The sequence below is a fragment of the Gouania willdenowi genome, chromosome 13, assembly GCF_900634775.1.
Source record: "Gouania willdenowi chromosome 13, fGouWil2.1, whole genome shotgun sequence".
NCBI classification, from domain to species: Eukaryota; Metazoa; Chordata; class Actinopteri; order Blenniiformes; family Gobiesocidae; genus Gouania; species Gouania willdenowi.
In genome coordinates, this window is record NC_041056.1 from 7,956,060 (window position 1) to 7,979,003 (window position 22,944).

The window sequence follows — 22,944 nt, forward strand, 5'->3', positions numbered from 1 at the left end:
GTGTTATCAGTTTTGTTACTAAGAATTTTTGCATTATTGTATGTATGGTTGGCGTAACTCTCGAGAAGGTCTATATATTTAATTAAATTATTATTTTTTCGTCCCCCTGGAAAGAATCTCAAACTCCGCCTATGAAAAGCACTTAATGGATTTTGGCAAAATATTAACCAAAGATGAACCTTACACTATGGAACATTCCATTAAATATTGGAAGGGATCCAGATCAATTTACTGATTCTGGATCAGTTTGAAAAATCTCAAAATTTCTTACTTTCATCATTGGCAAAAATTTAAAAAAAAATTCCTATCTGGGTTTGTCATTTACTGATCTTCATGAATATTGACACACTTACTGTATGTCAAATTGATACTCATAGTTTCCCTTGATTAGTTGGAGACGAGACAATAACATACAATTGTTATTAATATCTAGCTCTTGTTATCCATTCTAGTTACTCTTGCCAAACAAAAAATACTTATCGAGTTTTCGTGGGCAGTACTATTAGCAAACAATTTACCATCTTTCCACTATCAGCTGAGTGTGTTGTAAAGCATAGCTTATGACCTACTTTCTTTTCTCTTGATCTGTGTAAACTGTAGTCGGCAAGCTGAATCGAGGTCACCGTTTGACCCTCATGTTTTTTTAGAAAATGCTAAATCTTTGAATTATTCACTCCTTTCCAGCTGAGTTTAGCGTAAACTGATACTAGGATGAATCATGGATGAACTCCCACACGAGGTCTTCTTCCCTTAAACAAAGGACTTCACCCTTCTCAGCTGTGCCTACATCTCATAGTAACATTTCAGGGTGTTTGTGTGATAATAACTATCTGTACTATTATAGCTATTGTTATCATTGAAAGCTTTTTTTTTCTGTGATATTTTATTACCTACATATAAATCTTTTTTTTTAGCCTTTAGTGATTCTGTGCTTTTTGGGGTCCATCCATAAAGTCAGCAAAATGATGGTCCATTGTTCTATGAATCTGTGATTAACACATGTTTTTTTAAAAATCTGAATAACATCCACTGTTATCCAGGAAGTTTATTATTATTATCTGGACCATAGTATGTAGTCATATTAAAGATGTGAATTCTTGCTTCAGTCAGAAATATAATGGGTTAAAAGTGACCAAAATTGATAAAAAAAAAAAAAAAAAAAAAAAAATGGTAGTGAAATGGGATTTTTAAAACCACAGGAAATGGTTAAATGTTGAAAATTAGAGTGGCCAAAAATGGACAGAAGAAGTGGTAAAAAGGGTTAAAAGTGTCAAAATTGGCAAAGCAAGGGTAAATTCATTTGTATAGTGCATTTCACACACCAGGCAACTCAATGTGCTTTACATGATCAACAAGTGCAACAGAAAACATTCAACAGCTTAAAAATCAATAAGAACCATAAAATCATCAGTAAAAATGTTTAAATCATCAACAAACACATGACATCAACAACATGACCAAAAATCTCCCTCTAGTAGAGAAAAACAGTGCCTTTAACTTTGATTTAAAGTTGTTCACATTGGATGCTGACTTCAGCTCTGCTGCAGTTTGTCTCACTTCTTTGGAACTATTAGTATAAACTCAATATCGTATTGTATTAGTAAATCTATAGACAAACACCACCTTGTGTAATGATTTTCCTGTTTGATGAAGAGCTGTGTTGCATTGACCAAACTTTGCTCCAAGCCTTGTTTTTTTTTCATTAACAGTCATGGTTGTCTTTGTCGACGTGTGTGGCGTTTGTTTCCATTGGTCTGTGCGTGTGAAAGAGATTCACACAGTGTTGTTAGTGTCAAAAACGCTTCATTTCATTATCACTGCAGTGACTTCATTGCTTCCGACATGAGTTGCAGTCTTTAGTTTTGCTGTGTTTACTCTATTACTGAATAATAAAACGACTAAATGAGCTAGAGAGGATTGTCTAATTTGGACACATACATTCTTTGTTACATTGTTTCTTGGTATTTCATATGGTTGGACATTTTTATGATGAGCTGCTATTTATTAATTTCTCATTAACACTAAACCCTGAGGGAAATAATGCCTATTATGGTTTGGTTTTTCTTCAAACTCTGTTGTCATAATGACTGCACAGTAGTTCATACTGTTAAAGTGATGTGTAAAGCATGTGTTTTTATGGCAAAATATTCAATTGGATAATTTAAGTATATCCTTTATTCGTCCCACAAAAAGAAATTAGCATTCCAGTTACATCCCCGTCCAAGAATCACATATGACATGGGAGGACAGGAGCAGAGAGGACTGTGGGTCGCCACCAAGGTGGTACCCCGTTAATCGCAACCCACTTTTTTTTTCTTTTTTTTTTTATTTCAACCAACCAAATTTTGTTTTTCAAAAATACCTATTGAAAACTATAATATGATCTTATTTTTAAAAAAAAAACCTTGTGCAACAGGCATTTCATAGCATGCCTGTCAAAAGAAGTTCAACATAAGAGACATTAAGTATGTATGTATTTATTTATGACCAGCTGTCCATAACCCACCCAGTGCAGGTCCGCGACTTACTTTTGAAAATCCCTGATTTGGCCTCTTTTATTCAATTTTATTTAACAATAAAATATCTTTTGTCTTATGGATTTCAATTCTGTCTTGTCTAGTATCAGTTTTGTAAAACAAAAAACAAAACAAAAAAACAATTGATGCTAATAGTAGCCGACCCTCCGCAGTGATTCTCAATTCGGAACCCAAATGTGGGTCGCGGACCTGTACTAAGTGGGCCGTGGATAGCTGGTCAAAAATACATAAATACTTAATGTCTCTCATTTTAGACTTGTCTTTTATTTTGAAATAAACTATTTTGACAGGCATGCTGTGAAATGCATAGGAAAATATATATATATTAATGTTTTAAAAATTATTATATATGTGTGTGTTTTCAACAGCTATTTTTGAAAAACTAAATAAAGTGACCTTGGAAAAATGTGGGTCCCAGGATGAGAGCAGTTGAGAACCCATGATTTAGAGCAAAAACCTGTTGGTAATTTTTATTTTATTATATTCAGTTTTTCATTGGAACATATTTGCTTTATTATCAGTTTTGTAAAAACATCTTTGATGTACAATAGTTTAGAGCACAGGCCTGTTGATACAAACTGCTTGTACTCTTTCCTTCCACAAGGTGGCACAAGTTTCCTTTGGGTTGGTTTATGCAATTCCAGTTGATATTTGTCTTTATGGCACATTATGCAATGCCACTTTGTTCCTTGTTTAAAAGAATTAAAACTAAATAGTACCAGTAACTTTTAATATTGGGTTCCAAGTCTCACATTTGATCTATTGATGTTTCACAGCTTTGCATTCTGGGAACTCAATTTTATCCAAAGGTCATGCAACTTCTAAAACAAAGATACTACTCTGTTTTAATGCTTTGAAATCAACGACTCATAACTTAGAAATTAAGATCTGGAAAACTTGATCAACTTGATGTCAACAGTATTATGAGTGAAATCCAATAAGAAAGTTAAACCTAAAGAAGTGTGTCCATCACATTCTAACCAGTATGTACGTGAGAGTGGGTTTGACAGGTCCTGGGTGGTCCCAGTAGTGAGACGTACCATCCTCCTGGAGAGGAGAGTGAGACTAGTGCTACATTATAAAAACTCCAGCTCTGAGACGCTTTGTCTTTACTCTAGGTCTGGAGGAGCTTTCTGAGGGATCAAAGATGAAGCTCCTGTTTCTCACTGCCTTTGCACTCATTGTGCTCTCCTCTTTTCATAATGTCGACTCATCAGCTTATGATAAAATAGTTGCTCACAGTCGAATCAGGGCAAGAAAAGAAGGGTAAGCCAATCTACATCAACCATATCTCTGATTTATCTCATTTATTGCTCATGCATGAAAGTTTAACAGCCTACTTGTATTTGTTTTTAGATTTTTAATTTATATCTTGCATTTCTCACTTTAACATAACTTCTACAAATGTAAGAACTTTTTAATCAAAATCAAGTTTACTTCAATCAAAAATAACTATTTTCAATCAAAGAAAAAAAGTGTTTTAATAGAAAAAATAATTGCACGAGAAAACTTTTTTTTGATTGAAAAGGTGTTTCATCTTTTTTGTATTTGGGCCATGTGAGTACTACATGTCTTTATTATTCCATAATTAAAAAAATAAATAAATAAATTATTTTCAATCAAAAAATATTTTCCATCGAATAAAATAATTGTTCAAATGCAAAAAAATAAATAAATAAAATAAACTTTTTTGTATTTAGGCCATATAATGGGTAGTACATGTGTCTTTATTATTCAATTAAAATTAAAAAAAAAAAATTCAATCAAAGAAGAAAAGTGTTCAAATGCAATTATTTGTCTCAAATTATTTTATTTTTTTTTTTTGTATTTGAACACTTTTTTTCTTTGATTAAAAACATATATTTTTAATTGTAGTAAACTTTTTTTTTTTGCCTGAAAATATTTTTTCTTTTGCTTGAATTATAATTATACACAAATCTACCTCCATACATTTGTAAAGTCAAACATACTTTGTCAATGGATAATGTTTTGGTTTGTCTACTTGTCTACTTTTCACATTTTTTTTCTTACAATTTCTTACTTTTCAAACATTTACCATCATCATGTTTGATGCCCACTTATGTTTTACCTGCTTGTTTTCTTCTCACTGTTCAATTCCTTCTAGACCCAATGTCTGTGCACTCCAGCAGGTCATGGGGACCAAGAAGAAGTACTTTAGCACTTGTCGTAATTGGTACCAAGGGACCATCTGTGGGAAAAAAGCGTAAGTGCTACTCAGTATATGTGATTGGTCAAAAAAATTTAACCAAATGTTAATAAAAAAAGACAATATTTTTAATGACCCACAATCCTCCTTTATGATCTAATTTTTGTCTTTGAACATAAGTCTTTAGTATCTGCAAATGTACTTGACTTTGAAGTTGACCTCCTTTCCTTTACTGATTCTGTCACATGCTTTAATGGAAAAATTCTTCAGAGATCAGCATCTGTTATCTCACTTTGATCAAACTACACCCTCCCCTAGAAAAAGAAAAACATCTTAAAAGACGTATCTCTGGGCTTTGAACTGAGGAAGTCCTGTTTCGTCAATTTATATTACTTAAGAAGCTTGGTAATAAGTAACCAGAAAGTGATCATTCTAAACAGAAAACCATCTCCTCATCTGTTATTCCAGTTTAAACATCATTCAAGCTGTGTATCTTTTAGTCTCCGTCTCAGTGCTTTTTTCCATCTGATGCACAGACATGCAGCGCACACATTGAGTTTGCCCGAAGGCCTAAATGAGTCACGCTTTGGACTTTGAATAAGCTTAATCTCCAGTAATGAATGCCTAGCAACAACTGAAAGAAGTTTGTATCTGTTTTTCAACAGGAGTCTTACATCAAAGTGAGGCTGCAGTTTAAAAACAGATGGTTTGATAGTACATGGTGTGAAGTTATTCACTGGTTACTAAAGTGCAAATGTTTATCAAAGATTGTTTTTCTTTGACTACCGTGGAACTATAAGGGGAGGGGCCAGGGATGGACTGGCCATCTGCCATACTGGGCGTCGTCCCGGTGGGTTTGCTACGTTATCCTTTTTTGTTTTGTTTTTTTTTGTCGAGTGAGTGGAGGCAGACATGGTAACAAAAATGGTCCAAAAGTGGCAAAAAGTGTTCAGTAACTAAAATGGGTCAAAAGCAGCCAAGAGTGCAGGCCAAACAATAGGCAAACAAAAAAAAAGGTAAAAAGGTAGCTTAAATGGGCAAAATGTGGCAAACAATAGCAAAAAAAGGCACAAAAAATTAAACAAAAAGAGGCAAAATGAAGGGGTTAAAGCAAACAAGTGGTATTTATAGGTATTTATAGCTTATTTGGAAGAAAAGTGGCCCCAAAAAATTTAAGAAAGGACAAATGGATAAAAGTGCCAAAAAGAAATTGCAATACTAGACAAAAAGTAGCAAAAAGGGGATATTTATTGACAAAAGGAAGCTAAAATGTGAAAAAAGTGTCAGAACTTTTTAAAAAGGGGACATTGTTAGTTGCAAAATGGCCAAAAGAAATAGGAAAAACAAAAGGTTAAAAAGTTTCCCCTTTTAAGGTTTTCTGGGGGAATAATAAGTCAAATTTAGACATAAAGAGCCACATGTTGAGCATTACTAACAGCTTCTATATGGTGTCCGCTGATAATATAGTGGGTTGGTCTTTGGACACAAAATGCCAGGACTGAATTTTTGTCCCAGTCCACCCCTGGGAGGGGCTAGACTTTTAAGGGGTGACAAGAGGACAGGGGAAGATTTATTTAACCAGATTACTTTTACTTTTGCATTGAAGCACAGTTGAACAATGAAAAACAAAGTGTTCTAATTGTGTTTTTGCCAAATTGAAGGTGTTTCAAACTGATGCGTTTGATGAGGTTATCTTAACACAAACCTGACAACCACTTGGCAACTTTTTCTTTTTATTCCTTACTCCCTTGTGCATGTTACAATGTAATACTGTATGTAGTCCTTTTTATGACAATGTTTTTAAACCTTGGGGCCATGACTCCATGTGGGATCGCCTGAAATGTCTAGTAAATAATTATTTTTTTTATTACAAATATCATTTATAAAGTAATGGGCCCCATTCATACAATGGAATGTGTCAATGATTCAGTACCATGAACTGTCGCAATATTTGACTCACAAATAAATGAGAAAATGACGTTAATGGAAATTGTGGAAAAAAAAGAGGGGGGGTATGGCATAATGGTAATCTATGTTGAATTACCTTTGAAATGATACATTCACACGACTATGTTCCCATAAATTTGGAAATTACCCTGAAATGGGGGGTGGGCCCCAGGTCCCATTTAAAAAAGGGCTCCAAGCGTCTCATCACATTCATTCATAGAGTATTCATACCAAACTGCATTTCGATCTAACAAAAACTAACGGAGGAGTAATCAATTGAAAAATGGGGACCCCGGGGGCCCCCTGGTGCTCGGGGGCACATATGGGGTAATGGGCCCCATTTATATATTGGTATGTGCCAATGATGCGGTCCCACCAATCGTCGCAAATAAATGAGAAATCAATTTTCAATTTTTTTTCTTCTTTTTGGGCCCCCCTGGGCCCCAAAACAAAAATGGGGCTCCGAGCGTCAATGCGTACACATCCATAGATTATACTTACCAATTTCAGCCCGATTCAGTCACGATAACAGAGGAGTAGTGATTTAAGAAGAATAACAACAACAAAGTGAGTGGCGTTTGAGACCGGTACCCTGGCCTCAAAAAGCTGTATGGCCTGAATCGCACTCCTGACTTTGTGCCATGTAATACTTTGTGTAACTTACTGTTGGCCGCCACAATGGCCGACTTCAGCTACTGAAATAATGTTTTAGCTTTGAATGTCCAAAAAGGGGAGAGAAAAAAAATAACAACTTTGGACAAACAAACTAATGCCTGATGATTATTTGTTAAACAGCTGCATGTATTATGACAAAGTGAACATAAATCCAAGTGAAGCAGTATTTCTGTGAAGATGCTGACGAGTCAAAAGTTTCCGATTCCCCCGGCAGACACCAACCCTTTTGTGTGGAACAAATTTTTAATGCGACTCGGCCCAATTGGGGGCTTGTTGATCTCATGAAAAGTCTCGGAAACATTGTTCACCCTTGACTCAAAGACAGATGTTATAGCCACCGTTGGTTTGGACATGACCCAGAGGCATGGTCCGTAGCTCGTCTGCAACGTCTGCAGTGGAAAAAGTGAAGAAGAAAAGCCACACATCGAAGTTTATTTACTGCTTGTGGAGTGTGGTCCCTTTGTGGGGGGAAGATTTTGATTTTTTTAATCTACCTCCTGCTACAAAAAACCCATAATTGATTCTTATATTGTTTTCCCCCCATCCCTTAAACACCATTTCTCCAATAAAATCCTAAATACAGCCTTGTTTTCCAATTTGAGTCCACATATGGCCTGTATCTGGTGGAAAATGATCAAAAGCAGCTGCTAACACAGAGCACAAAGTATTTTTTACAATTTGATAAGTCTGTGAATAGTGTAAAAACAGGCTTAACAATGGTCTGATTAAAAACTAAACATTGTTCCAGCCCTTTTTTATGATTGTTTTAATAATGTTAAATTTGGACTCATCAGTTCCCAAGAAAAAAGTTTACTAACAATAAAAATGCAGTATATAATAATAATAATATATAATAATAATATATAATAATAATAATAATAATAATAATAATAATAATAATAATAATGAGCTTCCTATAGCCAATTATGAAGACTTTGTATGTTTTTGGTTTTGTTTTTTAGTCTTTTGTTGGATATCTGGTCTATTTTCAGGAAATTGTTCATTTTTATTACAATTGTTACAAAAAGAAGAAAAGCCCACGAGATGAAGACAGTAATATTGATGCAATTAACAGAGTATGGGAAACATTGGACAGAAAAGAAAATCTAAATGAAATTAAAAAAACACATACTTAAGAAATTGTTTCTTACTTATAGCCCACGAGGCAGTGTAAGAATAGAATGAGGAAATTAGGAGAGAGGACACCAGGCCTAAGGCTGTAATGGCAATAATATAGCATGAACTTGTTAAAATATCCTTAATAAATCTTCTGTTTGAAGTGGATTATTTACCTTGGGCTGTGGAGTCATAAAACAACAAGGAAGTAGATCTGATTTGGTATTTTCTCAGCAAAAAATTTCCTATTTGTGTCTAATTCATCCAAACGTAGAAAACTTTGACCATGCAAAGCATTTCTGTCAACAAAAACCTGCTTTAAATATACTAAAGTGACAATGCGGTTGTCAAAAGTATACTTGAGGTTAGTTAACAGATAAGTTGAGTTCAAATTCATTATTGATCAAAGGAGTTTTGAGCGATAGAAATGTACAACTATAATGATTGGATAAGTCACATTTTCCGTTTGGTTTTGGTCAAAGCTACTCAGACATCTGGCAGCAGCAAGACACCAGTTCATCACAAACAGATGTTTACGCTCAAAGCTACTCTAGAAAACTGCACAGAGATGATACAGTTTTACAAAGGGTGATTTCCATCTGTGTTTTTACACGTGCAAACCCTTTTATGTGTTGATTTCAGGATGGTGCTTTACGAGTGCTGCCCAGGCTACATGAAGCTAGAGGGCATGCGCGGCTGCCCTGCAGGTACGTCCTAGACAAACATCTGTGTAGAAAGGTTGGACGAGGCCATGTGTCTGTGGACTGGCAAACAGCTGTGCACTAGCTTGAGACTAAACTAACCAAAAGAGGATGTCTTTGCTAATTGTTACTACAACTGCAAGTTTTCAAGCCCTTGAGCGTTTCTTTTTACAAGACCAAGATGTCTAATTATGCCGCTTTCTGCCACAGTTGCTCCCATCGACCATGTGTACGGCAGCCTGAGTGTTGTGAAAGCCACTTCCACTCAAAAATATGCTGACATTTCAAAGTTGAGACCTGAGATTGAGGGACCAGGATCTTTTACTTTCTTTGCCCCGAGCAATGAGGCCTGGGAACTTCTGGACGAGGTCTTTTGGCAAATCAACAGAAATCCCATAAGTGTGTGACACTGTTTTAACATCCTAAGATTTCTTTTTCTGTCTAACAGGAAGTAAGAAATGCTCTGGTCAGCAACGTCAACATTGAGTTGTACAATGCTCTTCACTATCACATGGCCAACAAACGCCTCTTGACTAAAGACTTGAGGAATGGTCTGACGGTCACCTCCATGTACAACGACCTGAATCTGCTGGTTAACCATTATTCAAACGGGGTAGGTACTGCCTCGAACCATAACCCTAACACCTAATCCAGTGTTTCCCAAACTTTTCACAGTCCCATACCCCTTCAAACATTTATTGTGAAGCCATGTACCTCCAACTCCTGCACATTTAAAAAACATAATAATGTAAAGTCATATACATTGTTTCCCTACAGTATATATATATAAATATTAGCATTGTCAAGAGATTAAGCAAATAATTATGCTCTGTAATTAATTAATCTAATTAATCTCTTTCTTTAAACGCACCTAAAAATTGTTTAGCAATGCCCTCAACTTGAGGTATTTTTATTTAAATCACATTATTGTTGCAGATCAAAACATTGATACTGTATATAACAAAGTGGCTTTATAAAGTCATTTATTGTTTTTAACAGACTTAAACAGATGCAGGCGTAGACATTTACATTCCTCTGTATTTGAGATCAGTCCCAAGGGCTTTATGTGTCATATTGATGTGCACTTTTGTCATTCTCCAAATAATAGAAAATACACATAAAATAAAATGTCAGATGTAGTGCTATAAGTTAGCAGATCATAAACAGTAAGAACACTTTTCTGACACTGAACGTGTTATTTTTTTTATCTCCTTCAGATAATAATATTTATTCAGCGAGTTTCTTCATTTGTCAGACATGGCATGCTGGCAGCATGTAGCAGTTAGCGCTGTACGTGCTAGCTGTCCGTGCTAGCCGCTACATGTTTAGCGAGGACTAAAAAGGCCCCGTGGGCAAAGCCTTTCTTGCACAATTTGCACACAACTGGGCGTTTGTTTTCCATCCCGTGTTTTTATAAACCAAAATTAACGCCAACAAAACTAAGAAGCTCCGCAGTCTCCCGTCTTTTTATTATAGTCTGTGCCTCAGTATTATGGGTATACAGGGAACTCTTGAAATGGGAAAGGTTCCGCATTGTTTGGAGAGTTGAAAAAAAGTGATTAACAGTGTTATTTTTTAGCACATTATTTGTTCCTGTAATTAATTAATCGCAATTAACGTGTTAAAGTGACAGCCCTAATAAATATATATAATAATAAAAAAGAATAATAATCTGAAAGCACAAAAAGAAAACATTTTATTCAGAAATATCATTTGATTTATTTAATTAATTACGTAGCCTACGCATTTTCAGTGAGAAATTTGTTTTAATTTGGGAAAAGCAACACAACATATTAATCACCCTGAAACTGTGAAATACAAATATTTGAAAGTCTGTTACATATTTTGTTTTCATGTTTGTCAAAGCTGAAAATCCACCTTCACACAAGTTCGCGGTGGCAAAGGATATCAAGCAAGTTTGGCTAGGACAATGTAATGTAGCTCTTGCCATGTTTGCGCTTTTTGATTTCCTGTCTGTCAACGCTAGATGGTAGTCTTACATTGGCCAATGTCTAATTTGTGACAATGCATGGAGGCTTCTGACTGGTGGTCTATTTATGTTCTAGTTACCAATGTTGTCACACTGTTTTGATTTTTTTTCACGTACCCCCTAGGATAAACCCTCTGCGTACCCGTACCCCACTTTGGGAACTTAATTGAACCTAAACTAAAAGATTTCAGCTGTGATATGCACTTCCTGTCCAGGTGGTGACTGTCAACTGTGCCAGGATTATCTACGGCAACCAAATTGCGACCAACGGAGTTGTGCACGTCATTGACCGCGTCATCAGCGCCGTTGGAACCACAATACAAGATACCATTGAGATGGATGATGACTTGACCACTCTGAGTGTAAGCACACACATATGATCCATAGCATTTGGAAACAGCAATTACTGTGGCAATAAGAGGCAACTAAATGGACAAAGCAGATGCATGATTTGTGTTCTTATTTTTTGGTTTATCTCAATCCAATTCATTTAATTGCTTCCTATCAGTCATGACTTATTATGGTTATGTCCTGTAATATCCTTTTGTGGTTTATAATGACATTGGCATAACCCTAAAGCTCTAAAGCTGTAAACGATTTCACCCTGTAGGATATGGCCCAGAATGCTGGACTTTTGGAAAAAACTGGGACAGCCAGGACATTACACGCTCTTCGCCCCCACCACGACGCTTTCGACAAGCTTGGCGGTGATGTTTTGGAAAGACTCCAGAGCGACAAAGAGATTCTCAAAGGTAAACCAGACCATTCTCAATGGTTTACACTTAAAGGAGTTTTAGAATGAACTCACTCAGGGTCATGTTTGAATTTAATGCTGAGAGCAAGAGGAAAAAAGGATATGTAGTGGTTGCTGGCATTATGTTTGCTTCACCAAGTCTTACATAAAGCCTCTTTGACGGGGTCTTCAAATGTAAAACAGATGAACCCGCAGAGTCGGCATTATATGTTGTTTGGAAAAACAACCTTATAATGTAAAACAATAGAACAGGGCTTCCAGTGAAGCTAGAAATAGCGAGTGGAAAGTCAAACGTTGCACGTAATGTCAATTTCAGCTTGTTTCAGAAGTTACACATTCCTTTGATACTATGAGTCATTCGTATGATACTAAAAGCTGTAATATTGATACCTAGTGAACAATATTAGGAGAAACCCTAAAGTTGAAATTTAAAAAATGGATTTGCCTTTAGCATTAAACATGCTGTTAAATAAAGTAAAAGAAGCCATAGCCTTAACATGCCTTAAGGTTGTCTTACAATGTAAAATATAAAGAGATGACATAATGTCAAAGCCATACAAATTTTTCCACTTAAGGACCTCAGGGACCCCAAGGGCCAGCAGGTTCCTTCTACCGTTGTCTCTTTCTTTGTTGTGGCTTTAGATAGATGCAGCATGTGGTCACTAAATTGATTCAATTATTACTGTTTTCCTGCAGCTCTTTTGAACTTCCATCTCCTGGATTCCGTTCAGTGTTCAGAGGCCATCATGGCTGGCACTTCCTATCAGACCTTGGAGGGCAACAACATTGAAATAGGATGTGATGGTGACAGTTTGACAGTTAATGGCATCAAAATGGTCCGCAAGAAGGATATCGTCACCACCAATGGTGTTATCCACCTCATTGATGATGTTCTGATGCCAGACTCGGGTAAGTATCCTTCCTTCTGTTTTCTAGAATCTCCCTGCATTTTAATATTGTTCTTGCTGTACCCTTAAAGCTAAGCAAGTAATGGAGCTGTTGGAAAGCTCTCAGTCAATCTTTGGGAGACATGGTTTCCGAGCTGGGACTTTCTGCTGCATGAGGGAAGATGCTGACTACACGTTGCTGGCTCCCCTAAACACTGCTTTCAGTGGTGAGTTCAGCTCACGATGCCAGGCACACCCACTGTGTTTTGCTTAACAGGTGGAAAACTTGGCAGAAGTTAAACGTGTGGGCTAAAGGGAGGGCATGGACATGCTGGTACTACTCAGTAAAAGCTTAATGCCACATGAAACCAAATCATAATTTCTGGGAACACATCTTGATTTCAGCTCAACAAAGCAAAATGTGTTGTTTCTAATACGTGGAAATGCCTTTATCCTACTAAAGTCATCTCTACTTTTTTAAAGGAAGTAAAAAGCGTCCAAAAAAGACCTGGAACTAAAATCCTTTTAATGAAGGAATCTGTATTCCTGTTGATACTCATGTTTGTTTCCTTTTTATTGCAGATGAGGTAATGTCCAGTGATCAGGCTTTACTCAGGATCATCTTGGAGAACCACATCTTGAAAAATAAATTTGTCCTGGGGCCAACTGTACAATGGCCAGCACCTGGAGACCATCGGGGGGAAAATTCTCCGGGTCTTCATCTATCGCACGGTGAGTCTTTTTCCAGGAACTCTTTCACCTCCATCACTCATTGTATGAACTGCTCATGTCATGTGACCGTCAATCATGTCATCGCGTCATCAACTGAAACTGTTTCCCTTTAACTTGTGGTTATGGCTGCAGGCAGTGTGCATTGAGAACTCTTGTCTTGTCCGAGGCAGCAAGGAAGGAAACAATGGGGCCCTCCACCTGATGAAGACGTTCCTGAAGCCAGCAGAAAAATCGATGTTTGAGATTTTGACTCAAAATGGAGGGTTCAAGTAAGTTCAGTGAAGCTTCTAATGAAAATGGACATCGGTGCATACCTGTGAAGTATCCCGTTTTGGCCAGGAAACTCCCGTATTTTACCCCTCTTTCCCGCCCTCTTCCCGTATCAGTATTTTCCCATAAATATCCCGTATTTTAATGTAATATTTTACATTACTAAATTGAACGGTGTCACTAGCCTCACTAGAACTGCCACCTGAAATGACCTGAGTGGCAGTTCTTGCGAGATAGGTGCCGACAGCGGCAACAAACCCGGAAACAACTCAGAAAGGAGATGGATGGATGAAGACGTTCCAACAAAAAAAAAAAAAAAAAAGAACTGGTGTAAATACGTTGTGAAATGGGACAGAGAGTTTACCTTCCTAAAGAGCAGCAGATGGGACACAGTTACATGTTCTGTTAGATTAATAACTGAGATTTTAACGTCCCCCACAGCGAAAGAAATGACGTAAGTCACCATGAAAAATCAGCCAATCACAAGCTCCACAAATATACACAGCTTTCAAAAAGTGTTAAAGAATGTAAAGTCTGCAACAAATCTATCTAATAAGTCATTAGTGAATACCAGAGAACCACATGAGTGAGCATGAAAAATTATTAGAAAATATATAATGAAAATAAAATGTTAATGTTTAACTTAAAGACAAGCAATGTGAAATTAACAGTAAATATGCAACGTGTTGACTTGTATATAAACTGTACGAATATTAAATAAACACATGTGCTTCATATACCCATTTATGTTTTTATTTAGGCTGTTTAATAATTTAGGAATTAGGGCAGGGCGATATATCGAGATTCAAAATGTATCGAGTTTTCTATTTTGGAGATATAGAAAACTATAATATTTCATATATCATTTGAAACAAAATACTAGTTTTAGGAGTCGCTGCTTTTACTTCTCAGAACAACATGTAAAGCTCAGTTAGATGGATTAATGTGTGCACATATTGATCAGCTGTTTGTTAATAAATGTCCCTGTGTAGCATTTTGCATCAGCAAATTTAACCCAGAATTGTCTTTCTGGTCAGACTTTATTTGATACAATGATCAAGATTTATATCATAGATCACCATTTTGAGAAAATATATTGAGATATGAGTTTTGGTTCATATTGCCCAGCCCGAGTAGGAATGTTCACAGCATTGCAATGTTAATAAAGGTCGACCTACCAGATTATAATCACATAATTGTATTTAGTAAGTGGTTGACAAGTGGCTATTTTAGATTTCTTGTACACCTATCTTAAAATATAAGGGATACTGGAGCTTGGTTGGGTGAGTGGAAATTCTCGTAGTGGGTGCCAGAAAATTTCCCTTATTTTCAAATCCAAAATTTGACAGGTATGCATCGGTGATCCAAAAACACTGGGAAACACTTCCTTCTACATCGTTCCATTAAATCCATATGGAACATATGGAAATGTGAAAAGCTACCGTTGCAAAATGTCAGTCCTCTGGGTTTTGGTAACAGCTTTCTACAGTTACTGTTTCTTTTCTTTTTTCCTTGCTGCAGGATCTTTTTGTCTCTGATGGAAGCTGCCGGCCTCACTGACCTGCTGCGACAGGAAGGAGATTTCACACTGTTTTGCCCCGAGCGATAAGGCTTTTTCTGGCTTGAGTGAACAGGATTTGAACATGTTGAAAAGTATGTCTTACAGGGTCCTTAGGTTTGGCTTCATATTTGTTTCCTGCAGGAAGTACGCTATATGTAATCAATAATTACTGTGTTTTGGCTGACAACACAGAGATATAGTAGTTAGAAGTGATGCCTTAGCATGAAAGCCCAGGATTAGAATACTAGAAGGAAAGATCTTGAATGTTCTTCTTCCCATGTGTTCTCCGGCTTTTTGCCATAGTCCAAAAACATGCATATTAGGATTTTCGAAGTCTGTTATTGTGATCCTTGTGAAAGACTAGCCTCCTCCCCTAACCCCTGAAACCCTGTCCAGAACAAAGGGTTTACAGAATAATTTGTGTGTGAATTTTGTGTTTCAGGTGACATGAATGCTCTCAGGACCATCCTTTTGTATCACATTAACAATGGTGTGTTTATCGGAGGAGGTTTAGAGACTGGTGTGACAAATCTCCTCAAATCTCTGCAAGGCAGCAACCTTAAAGTGTTGTCGGTATGTGTTTCCCTGCAACATGGATGAACTTTGCATAATCAAGTGTGTTATAAGACTTGGTGAAGCATCAATCTACTATACTTTGATACTTGGGCATGGGGTGCTGTATATGATAATGACACTGCTTTTTCAGATTATTTTCTCATTAACTGTAAACATATCTACCTTAGGTAAAAGACCGAATGGAAGTGAACACTGTCCATGTCCCTGAAAAAGATATAATGGCAACAAACGGAGTTGTTCACTTTGTTGACAGTGTTTTGTACCCTGCAGGTACCATTTTCATCTTAATTTATGTTTCACCGCATCAATTGTCATAAATCTGTCAATGCACGTATCTATTCACTGTTTTGATTGCCGTCATAAAATCTGCCTTGGGGTTAACACCCTACGCTCTTTTTTTCCAACAGACATTCCTGTTGGAAGTCAAGATTTCCTCTCCTTGCTGAGGAAGCTCATCAAATACATTGAGATCAAGGTGTGACATTAAAATGGACTTTTGCTTTATAGCTGCATACGATTTAAAGAGGGAGTTTGTAAATCTGTGCATTTTTCATCTATCATTTCTTCTGTGGCCGCTGCCAAATTAAAATCATGTTAGTTGACTTAAAGTGATGACAAGAACCTACTTGTAAACCTTGTCCACACTGCCTCAAAGCAGTGGTTATGTAACAATGCCAATGTAGAGCTTCTGTTTTCAGAGAGAACATTTATATAACTATTAGTACTTATTTGTTTGATAAATTCTTATATTGACAACACTATAACCAACATTTTTATGCAGTTTATTTCAGGATTCACGTATCAGGAAATTCCTCTTACATTTTTGAGTAAGTGTCCATGGTGTATGCTCCTCCTTGTATGCATTGTATTCCATTCTATTTAGAATTTTGTCAGATGTCTTTTCAGTATTTGAAATTCTTTTTATCTTCTCTTGTCAGAAACAATTGTGACTCGTGTCATCGAGGAAGGTACAGTAACGTGATCTTGTGATTTTTTTAAAAAATGGGCAGAAAATATTTGCAAGATTAAACATTATGCATTGCTTTAAAAATATTTTTCAATATTTTATAATTTAAGATTTCAATGATCTGCATAAAATGAAAAACTTAACCAAAGACATTTTTTTTACACTCATTATTTTGTTGTTAAAATTATCTCATTTCTATAGAACCCACCATTACCAAAGTTACCAGGGTCATTCAAGGTGAACCCACCATTACCAAATATACCAGGGTCATTGAAAGTGAACCACCATTACCAAAGTTTACCAGGGTCATTCAAGGTGAACCCACCATCACGAAAGTTACCAGGGTCATTGAAAGTGAACCCACCATTACCAAAGTTACCAGGGTCATTCAAGGTAAACCCACCATCACGAAAGTTACCATCTCCATCTCCAGGGTTATCCAGGTCATATGATGTTTAACCTGCACCGCTTTCTGTTGTTTACAGGCTCACAATACTCAACCGGCTCTAGCGTCACCAACCTCAACATGGAAGGTCTGTGTTTATACCTGTTGACTGTACTGTTGGAGAGTAACTAAACTCCAAAAACAAAGTAGTGTTTTTCATTGATTCTTGTCCAACTCTTCACATTTTAGTCAAAGCATTTTAATTTGGCATATTTTGTTGTAAAAATGTATTGGCTGATAATATTGGTTTGGGACTTTTGGTGGCTTCTTACGTCACGAAACACCACTGTTGGCCCTGTTCCTTTTTAAAAACTAGAACCTATCGATTCTGCAATCTGTGGCGAGTAGGTAAATAGAGAGGTATCGTGAGTATTGAGTAGCTAGTTAGCATAGCATAGATTACTCTTTGGAGATTTTATTTGTATAGAAAATAGGGCATGTCCTAACATCTCTAGGAGCCCCATCCATAATCAAGATGTTTTTATTATTTCCCGTCTAGAAGCTCGTTAGCCAAAACCTTGGGGATTAGTTATTCTAAGTCAGGGGTCACCAACCTTTTTGAAACCAAGAGCTACTTCTTGGGTACTGATTAATGCGAAGGGCTACCAGTTTGATACACACTTAAATAATAATTAGGGAGATTTTCAAAAGAGCGGTGGGGGGGGGGGTTAGTTTGCTTTTTAAAGAGAAAATGAAATAATTCAATTTCACAGTGTTCTTTTATTTGAAAAACACATATAAAGTAAAGAACAAATTCCACAGTACCCGTGCAAATGGTAAATGGTGGTAGTAGTAGAATAAATAAAATAAATAACATAAAATTAAACAAAAAAGGCATACATTGCATAAATTATCCATCAATCTATGCAATGTATGCTTGAAATAAAAATAATCAACAAAAGGAAAATTAAACATAGCCTATACAACAACGGCTATAACCATAACAGAAACACTTCCCTACACATGGTTGGATTTGATTTTCTCCCGATTTCCTCACTGACATTGTCCGGGCGGACCATCCTTCACTGAGCGTCGTTTCCGGCCGGACAATAATAACGATTACACCTCTTCTTATGCGGTGTAATCGTTATTATTATTACAACAATATTATTATTACAATAATATAATTACACCGCATAAGAAGAGGAAGAAGAGTCTTCTTCCTCTTCTTATGCGGTGTAATCGTTATTATTGTCCGGCTGGAAACGACGCTCAGTGAAGGATGGTCCGCCCGGACAATGTCGGGCAGAAATCAGGAGAAAATCGGGAGGGTTGGCAAGTATGTATTAAACACAAAAAACACTTTACATTTTAAGTGTTTATATATATGTATTGTCATTTCTAAGTTACATGTAAGTGTGATTTAAACAAGAATAGCTAAATAAATAAATCTCTATATATAAAAGCTCACTGGTAAGTGCTGCTATTTGAGCTATTTTTAGAACAGGCCAGCGGGCGACTCATCTGGTCCTTACGGGCGACCTGGTGCCCGCGGGCACCGCGTTGGTGACCCCTGTTCTAAGTTTATCATTTTCGATAAATTGTGTTCATGTATTCAAGAAAAATCAAGAAAAGTACAGTATGTTCCAGCACTAAGGCTTCTTCTTTTGCCATCAGGAATCGATCTCTCGGGTATTACGACCATCCGAGGGGATGCCAATCTTGATGATGAAACACTTAGCGAAATGATCCAAAGTGAGTTTTGTCAATCTGACAATCTGAGTGACTGCTGAAGAGAACGTAAGAAATAATATGGGACTCGTATGTTTGCTTGCCTTTGTAGAAGGCATTTCAAGAGGAGGTTCCAGACGAGTTGTTGGTAAAAGAATAAACCAAAGAAACAAACCGACTTATTAATACGCTATGCTTCTATGAGTTGCTTCAGGCTGTTAGAATGAATCTGCTGCTGCTGCTGCTGCTGCACACTGTCAGCTCAGTCTCTCAGAATACTGTTTGACATTTTAGGAAAAAACTGCTATCACTACTCTTATTTTGTTGAGAAAGTTGGTAACCGTTATATGGCATTATTTGGTGACAGTCTGCATAATCCGATGAACAAACATTTAATCTAACCCTCGAAAGGCTTAATGTCAGCACCCTTAAAACTAAGAATAAATACATTATGTAATATCTGTTTATCCAGGAAGGAAATTTGTTTTTACATAAGCTACAACGTACCCTACTTACTTGATATTAGCCAGCAACCTTTAAAATGTCAGCTGGCAAGAATCCACAGCCAATGGATTTAAACTCTTGTCAAAACACACAGAGTAAAAGAACTACACCGAGGTGCTCCTTGGTGAAGTTTGTTGCTTTTACACAGAGACACTTTATAAATGTCCTTTTTTCTTTTCACAGCTAACCTGATCATGATCTGGCTGTGGCTTACGTGTTCAACCATAAGCTAGTATCAGTGTCCTCGTTGATCTCATCCCAAGAAAATGTTAAAGATTACATGCTTTGCCAACTTAATACTTTGTGCCAGCTGTGGCTATTCTTTATTTTCCTTCCATGCTTGCTGTCCCAATGCTAACTTAAAAGCTGCACTTGAAAAGTGATGCTTATGCTAGTGCATCTGCCGTCCATGCAGCCGGCATGCAGCCTTTGCACTCAGGGCAGTAATGTTATCTGGGGGTTTGATACTTTGGGCCTATGCTACGAAGCTAAATAATTATATCCTGGATCAATCGTTTTTTTTAGCGGGCTTCACCTCACCAAACATTCCCTGTCAGAGAGAAGCTGTCCTACGAAGGTCGATAACAACACGCTAATTTAAGCCAAGTGTTTTCAGCCTGAGTACATGCGCGCTCCCATAAAAGGGGTGGAGATTGCAGCATCTGACCAATCATTACAATGGAGAAACCTGGCAGAGCGACCGTCTTTACATCTTATCGTCTTAAACAAATGAATAATTAATTTAAATTCATGATGACAGCAAAGAGCAACTGTCTTAGGGCAGCGTGCACCAGGAGGGAATGCTGGCAGTGAATCACCGACTCTGTGAATGCGTAAAAGCGTGACATTAATTATGATATGAATCCATTGGATGGGATGATAAATGGACAGCTGATCCGTTTCCCTTTATTGCAGCACACACATTTCCTGCTGATGCGGTCAGCCTCACTATAGCCTATGAATGAAATAATTATTAATGACTTCACCCGTCTGTGCGTACGGAGACACAGGCTTCATCAGATATAAATCTATATATTTCCGAAAGGATGTCATCGATAAATTTAAGGATTGCATTTATCCATTAACGATCTTAATTTCCTAAACCCAGCTGTCAGTTCTGCACCAACCAGGATCTTCTAACAATGGGCAGGTTGTTTTCTAAGAGACCTGATTGGTCAGGAGGCGGGGCTTTAGCACTCGCTAAGATTCTAGCTAGAAACGAAACCTGGTCCCGACCATGTTAGTCGTTCAGCCTAAGTTACAAAGGTGATATACCTCCGTAAGCTGTTAGTGAGCTTTGTAGAACAGCACACACTGATTATGTCCTGGAAGTTAGCGCAATAAGAGGTATTTTTTGCTTCGTAGCACACCCCCTTTAGGTTCTATCACAGGTGATTGCTATAGGATAGATTGAAATGCATTCTTCCACAGTTAATTATAAATTATTAGAATTGATGGGTGTTTGCATATGTAGAGAGGAAAGGATGCAAAGTCATATTACCTGGAACATATTTAATGAATTGTTAATGAGATATTATAGGGAAACTGTGTAATAGGTACAAATTGTGTTCATCAAACACAATATCACGAAGAAACGTGACACTGTCAGGAAAAAGTTTGTGAGTGCCAACACGATTTTCTTATTTAATACAATTTCAACTTATTAGAACATTTGATCCAGGGTTATGGTTTAGGTGGTAAATCCTATTGACATAAATGGTTTTGCAATTTGTTCCAAGCAGCTGTACACTATTTTTGTGCCATGCAGCACAATAATATTTCATGTCAAGTATCACAATAGTTCCCTCCAGCACGAAAAATATAAGGAAATTATGTTACCACGCATTAAAATTTTCATGACAGCGTCATGTTTCCTCCTGAGGTCGTGTTGGATTAACACATTTCTTACATATTACACAGTTTTGTGAGAGACAGGGCTGGTTTATCAATTTAAGAAGCAAATAGATACACTTTTTTTTCCTTTTAAAGCTAAGAAAGTTACTGTATATAGCTACATTATCCCTTTGGTCACCCCATTGAAAGTCTAGTTACACCCATACTGTATATGTTATCATCCCTCTCACTCCTTCTCGTGCTGAGCTTTGCCAAATGCAAAATGATTAAACTTGCAGCAAACATGTCCACGTAAATGTATTATCAACTTTGTAATTTAGCAACTAACTTGTTGTCTTCTGTCTTTTTTAACAGCTAGCAACAGGCGGAGAGGAAGAGACTAAATGAAGTCATAAAAAGGCAGAGTGACACACCAAACTCAGAGGTTGAATGTGTTCTTTTAAATGCAGGAATAACCAAACTTGCCATTGATTTCAACACTTTTGTAAATGCTATATTCACAAAATAAAGAACATTGTTGCGTGAAACTGATGGTGCTTAAAATGTACATAAATAGAATGTATTTCTTTGAAAACACTTCATGTTGGCATGTCCAAGCCCTTAGATTAGCAATAAAAACATTTTTTTGACTTTTCTAGGACTTTTCTCAAGGTGATGGTAAAGCAGAAAGATTTTTACAAGCTGTGTGGAAAGGATTTCTAATCACAAAATAAAAACATGCTTTCCGACTCCAGATGTTTTTCTGTTTCTTTAATGTTTAAAATCGAAAGCTGTTTAAGGTTATGGTCTTCAACTAGTCTAGACAATAGAACCCTATGTGTGATTTCAACATTTTGGATCAACTAAAGTGCGTATAAAACCTCCATAACTCCCAAAAGAATTAACTGAAATCTAAATTGAAAAACAATATTTTTGCACATTCAACATTCCCCAATAAAAATGATTTGCTGCATTTAAGAACATCCTTTGAAGTGCGAGGCAACCAGATGGTTCACTGTTGGATAATGGTATGCTTTGTTTTTTATTTTTATCTTTTTGCATTGTTGATATGAAATAATATGTCAAATACCATCCCAAGGAAGGAATTTTATCCATAAAGTGTATAAATATTAAAGAAATTCTAACCAATTCATCAACAAATTGTGACAAATTTTTTAAAACTTTTTAATTCACTCTACACACATTTAAAACAATGAAATACATAAAGTCACACAGGATTAGATGGTTGCTATTTGTTTTATTCCAATACTTACAGATCGTCTGTACAATGAGCTCAGTGTAGACAAAGTTTTTACACTGTAGTATAGGGTGATGTCATTGAATTTTACATACAAGAGGGTTAACCAAAGGAGCTAGGACACAAAGGGCTCCCCCTTCCACAAACCTTAATTCTGTATGCTATTAAATTCTATAAAAAAGGTGTTAAGACGATACTGACAAGAGTACAATTCCACAATTTGATTTAGCAGACACTTTTATCCAAAATGACGTACCACATGAGTAGTTAGGGTTGAGGAACTTGCTCAACATCCCACGATGGCCCAAGTTGGATTTGAAATGGTGACCCTCCGATTACAAGCCCACTTCCTT

The 22,944-nt window shown here is 36.7% G+C and overlaps 1 protein-coding gene across 1 annotated transcript; it reads left to right on the top strand.

Annotated features, from left to right (window-relative positions):
- The first annotated feature begins 3,576 nt into the window (after positions 1-3,576).
- postnb (periostin, osteoblast specific factor b) lies at positions 3,577-21,885 on the top strand. The gene is given in 26 exon segments (XM_028465662.1): positions 3,577-3,803; positions 4,663-4,761; positions 9,085-9,149; positions 9,354-9,511; positions 9,592-9,756; positions 11,349-11,495; positions 11,744-11,773; positions 11,775-11,814; positions 11,817-11,885; positions 12,584-12,796; positions 12,867-13,001; positions 13,357-13,433; positions 13,435-13,506; positions 13,639-13,775; positions 15,298-15,367; positions 15,369-15,429; positions 15,780-15,910; positions 16,081-16,183; positions 16,321-16,388; positions 16,695-16,740; positions 16,852-16,881; positions 17,082-17,273; positions 17,366-17,413; positions 18,943-19,020; positions 19,109-19,144; positions 21,709-21,885. Coding segments are annotated over 26 exon segments (2,418 nt in total). The 5' UTR covers positions 3,577-3,684; the 3' UTR covers positions 21,738-21,885.
- The last annotated feature ends 1,059 nt before the right edge of the window (positions 21,886-22,944 follow it).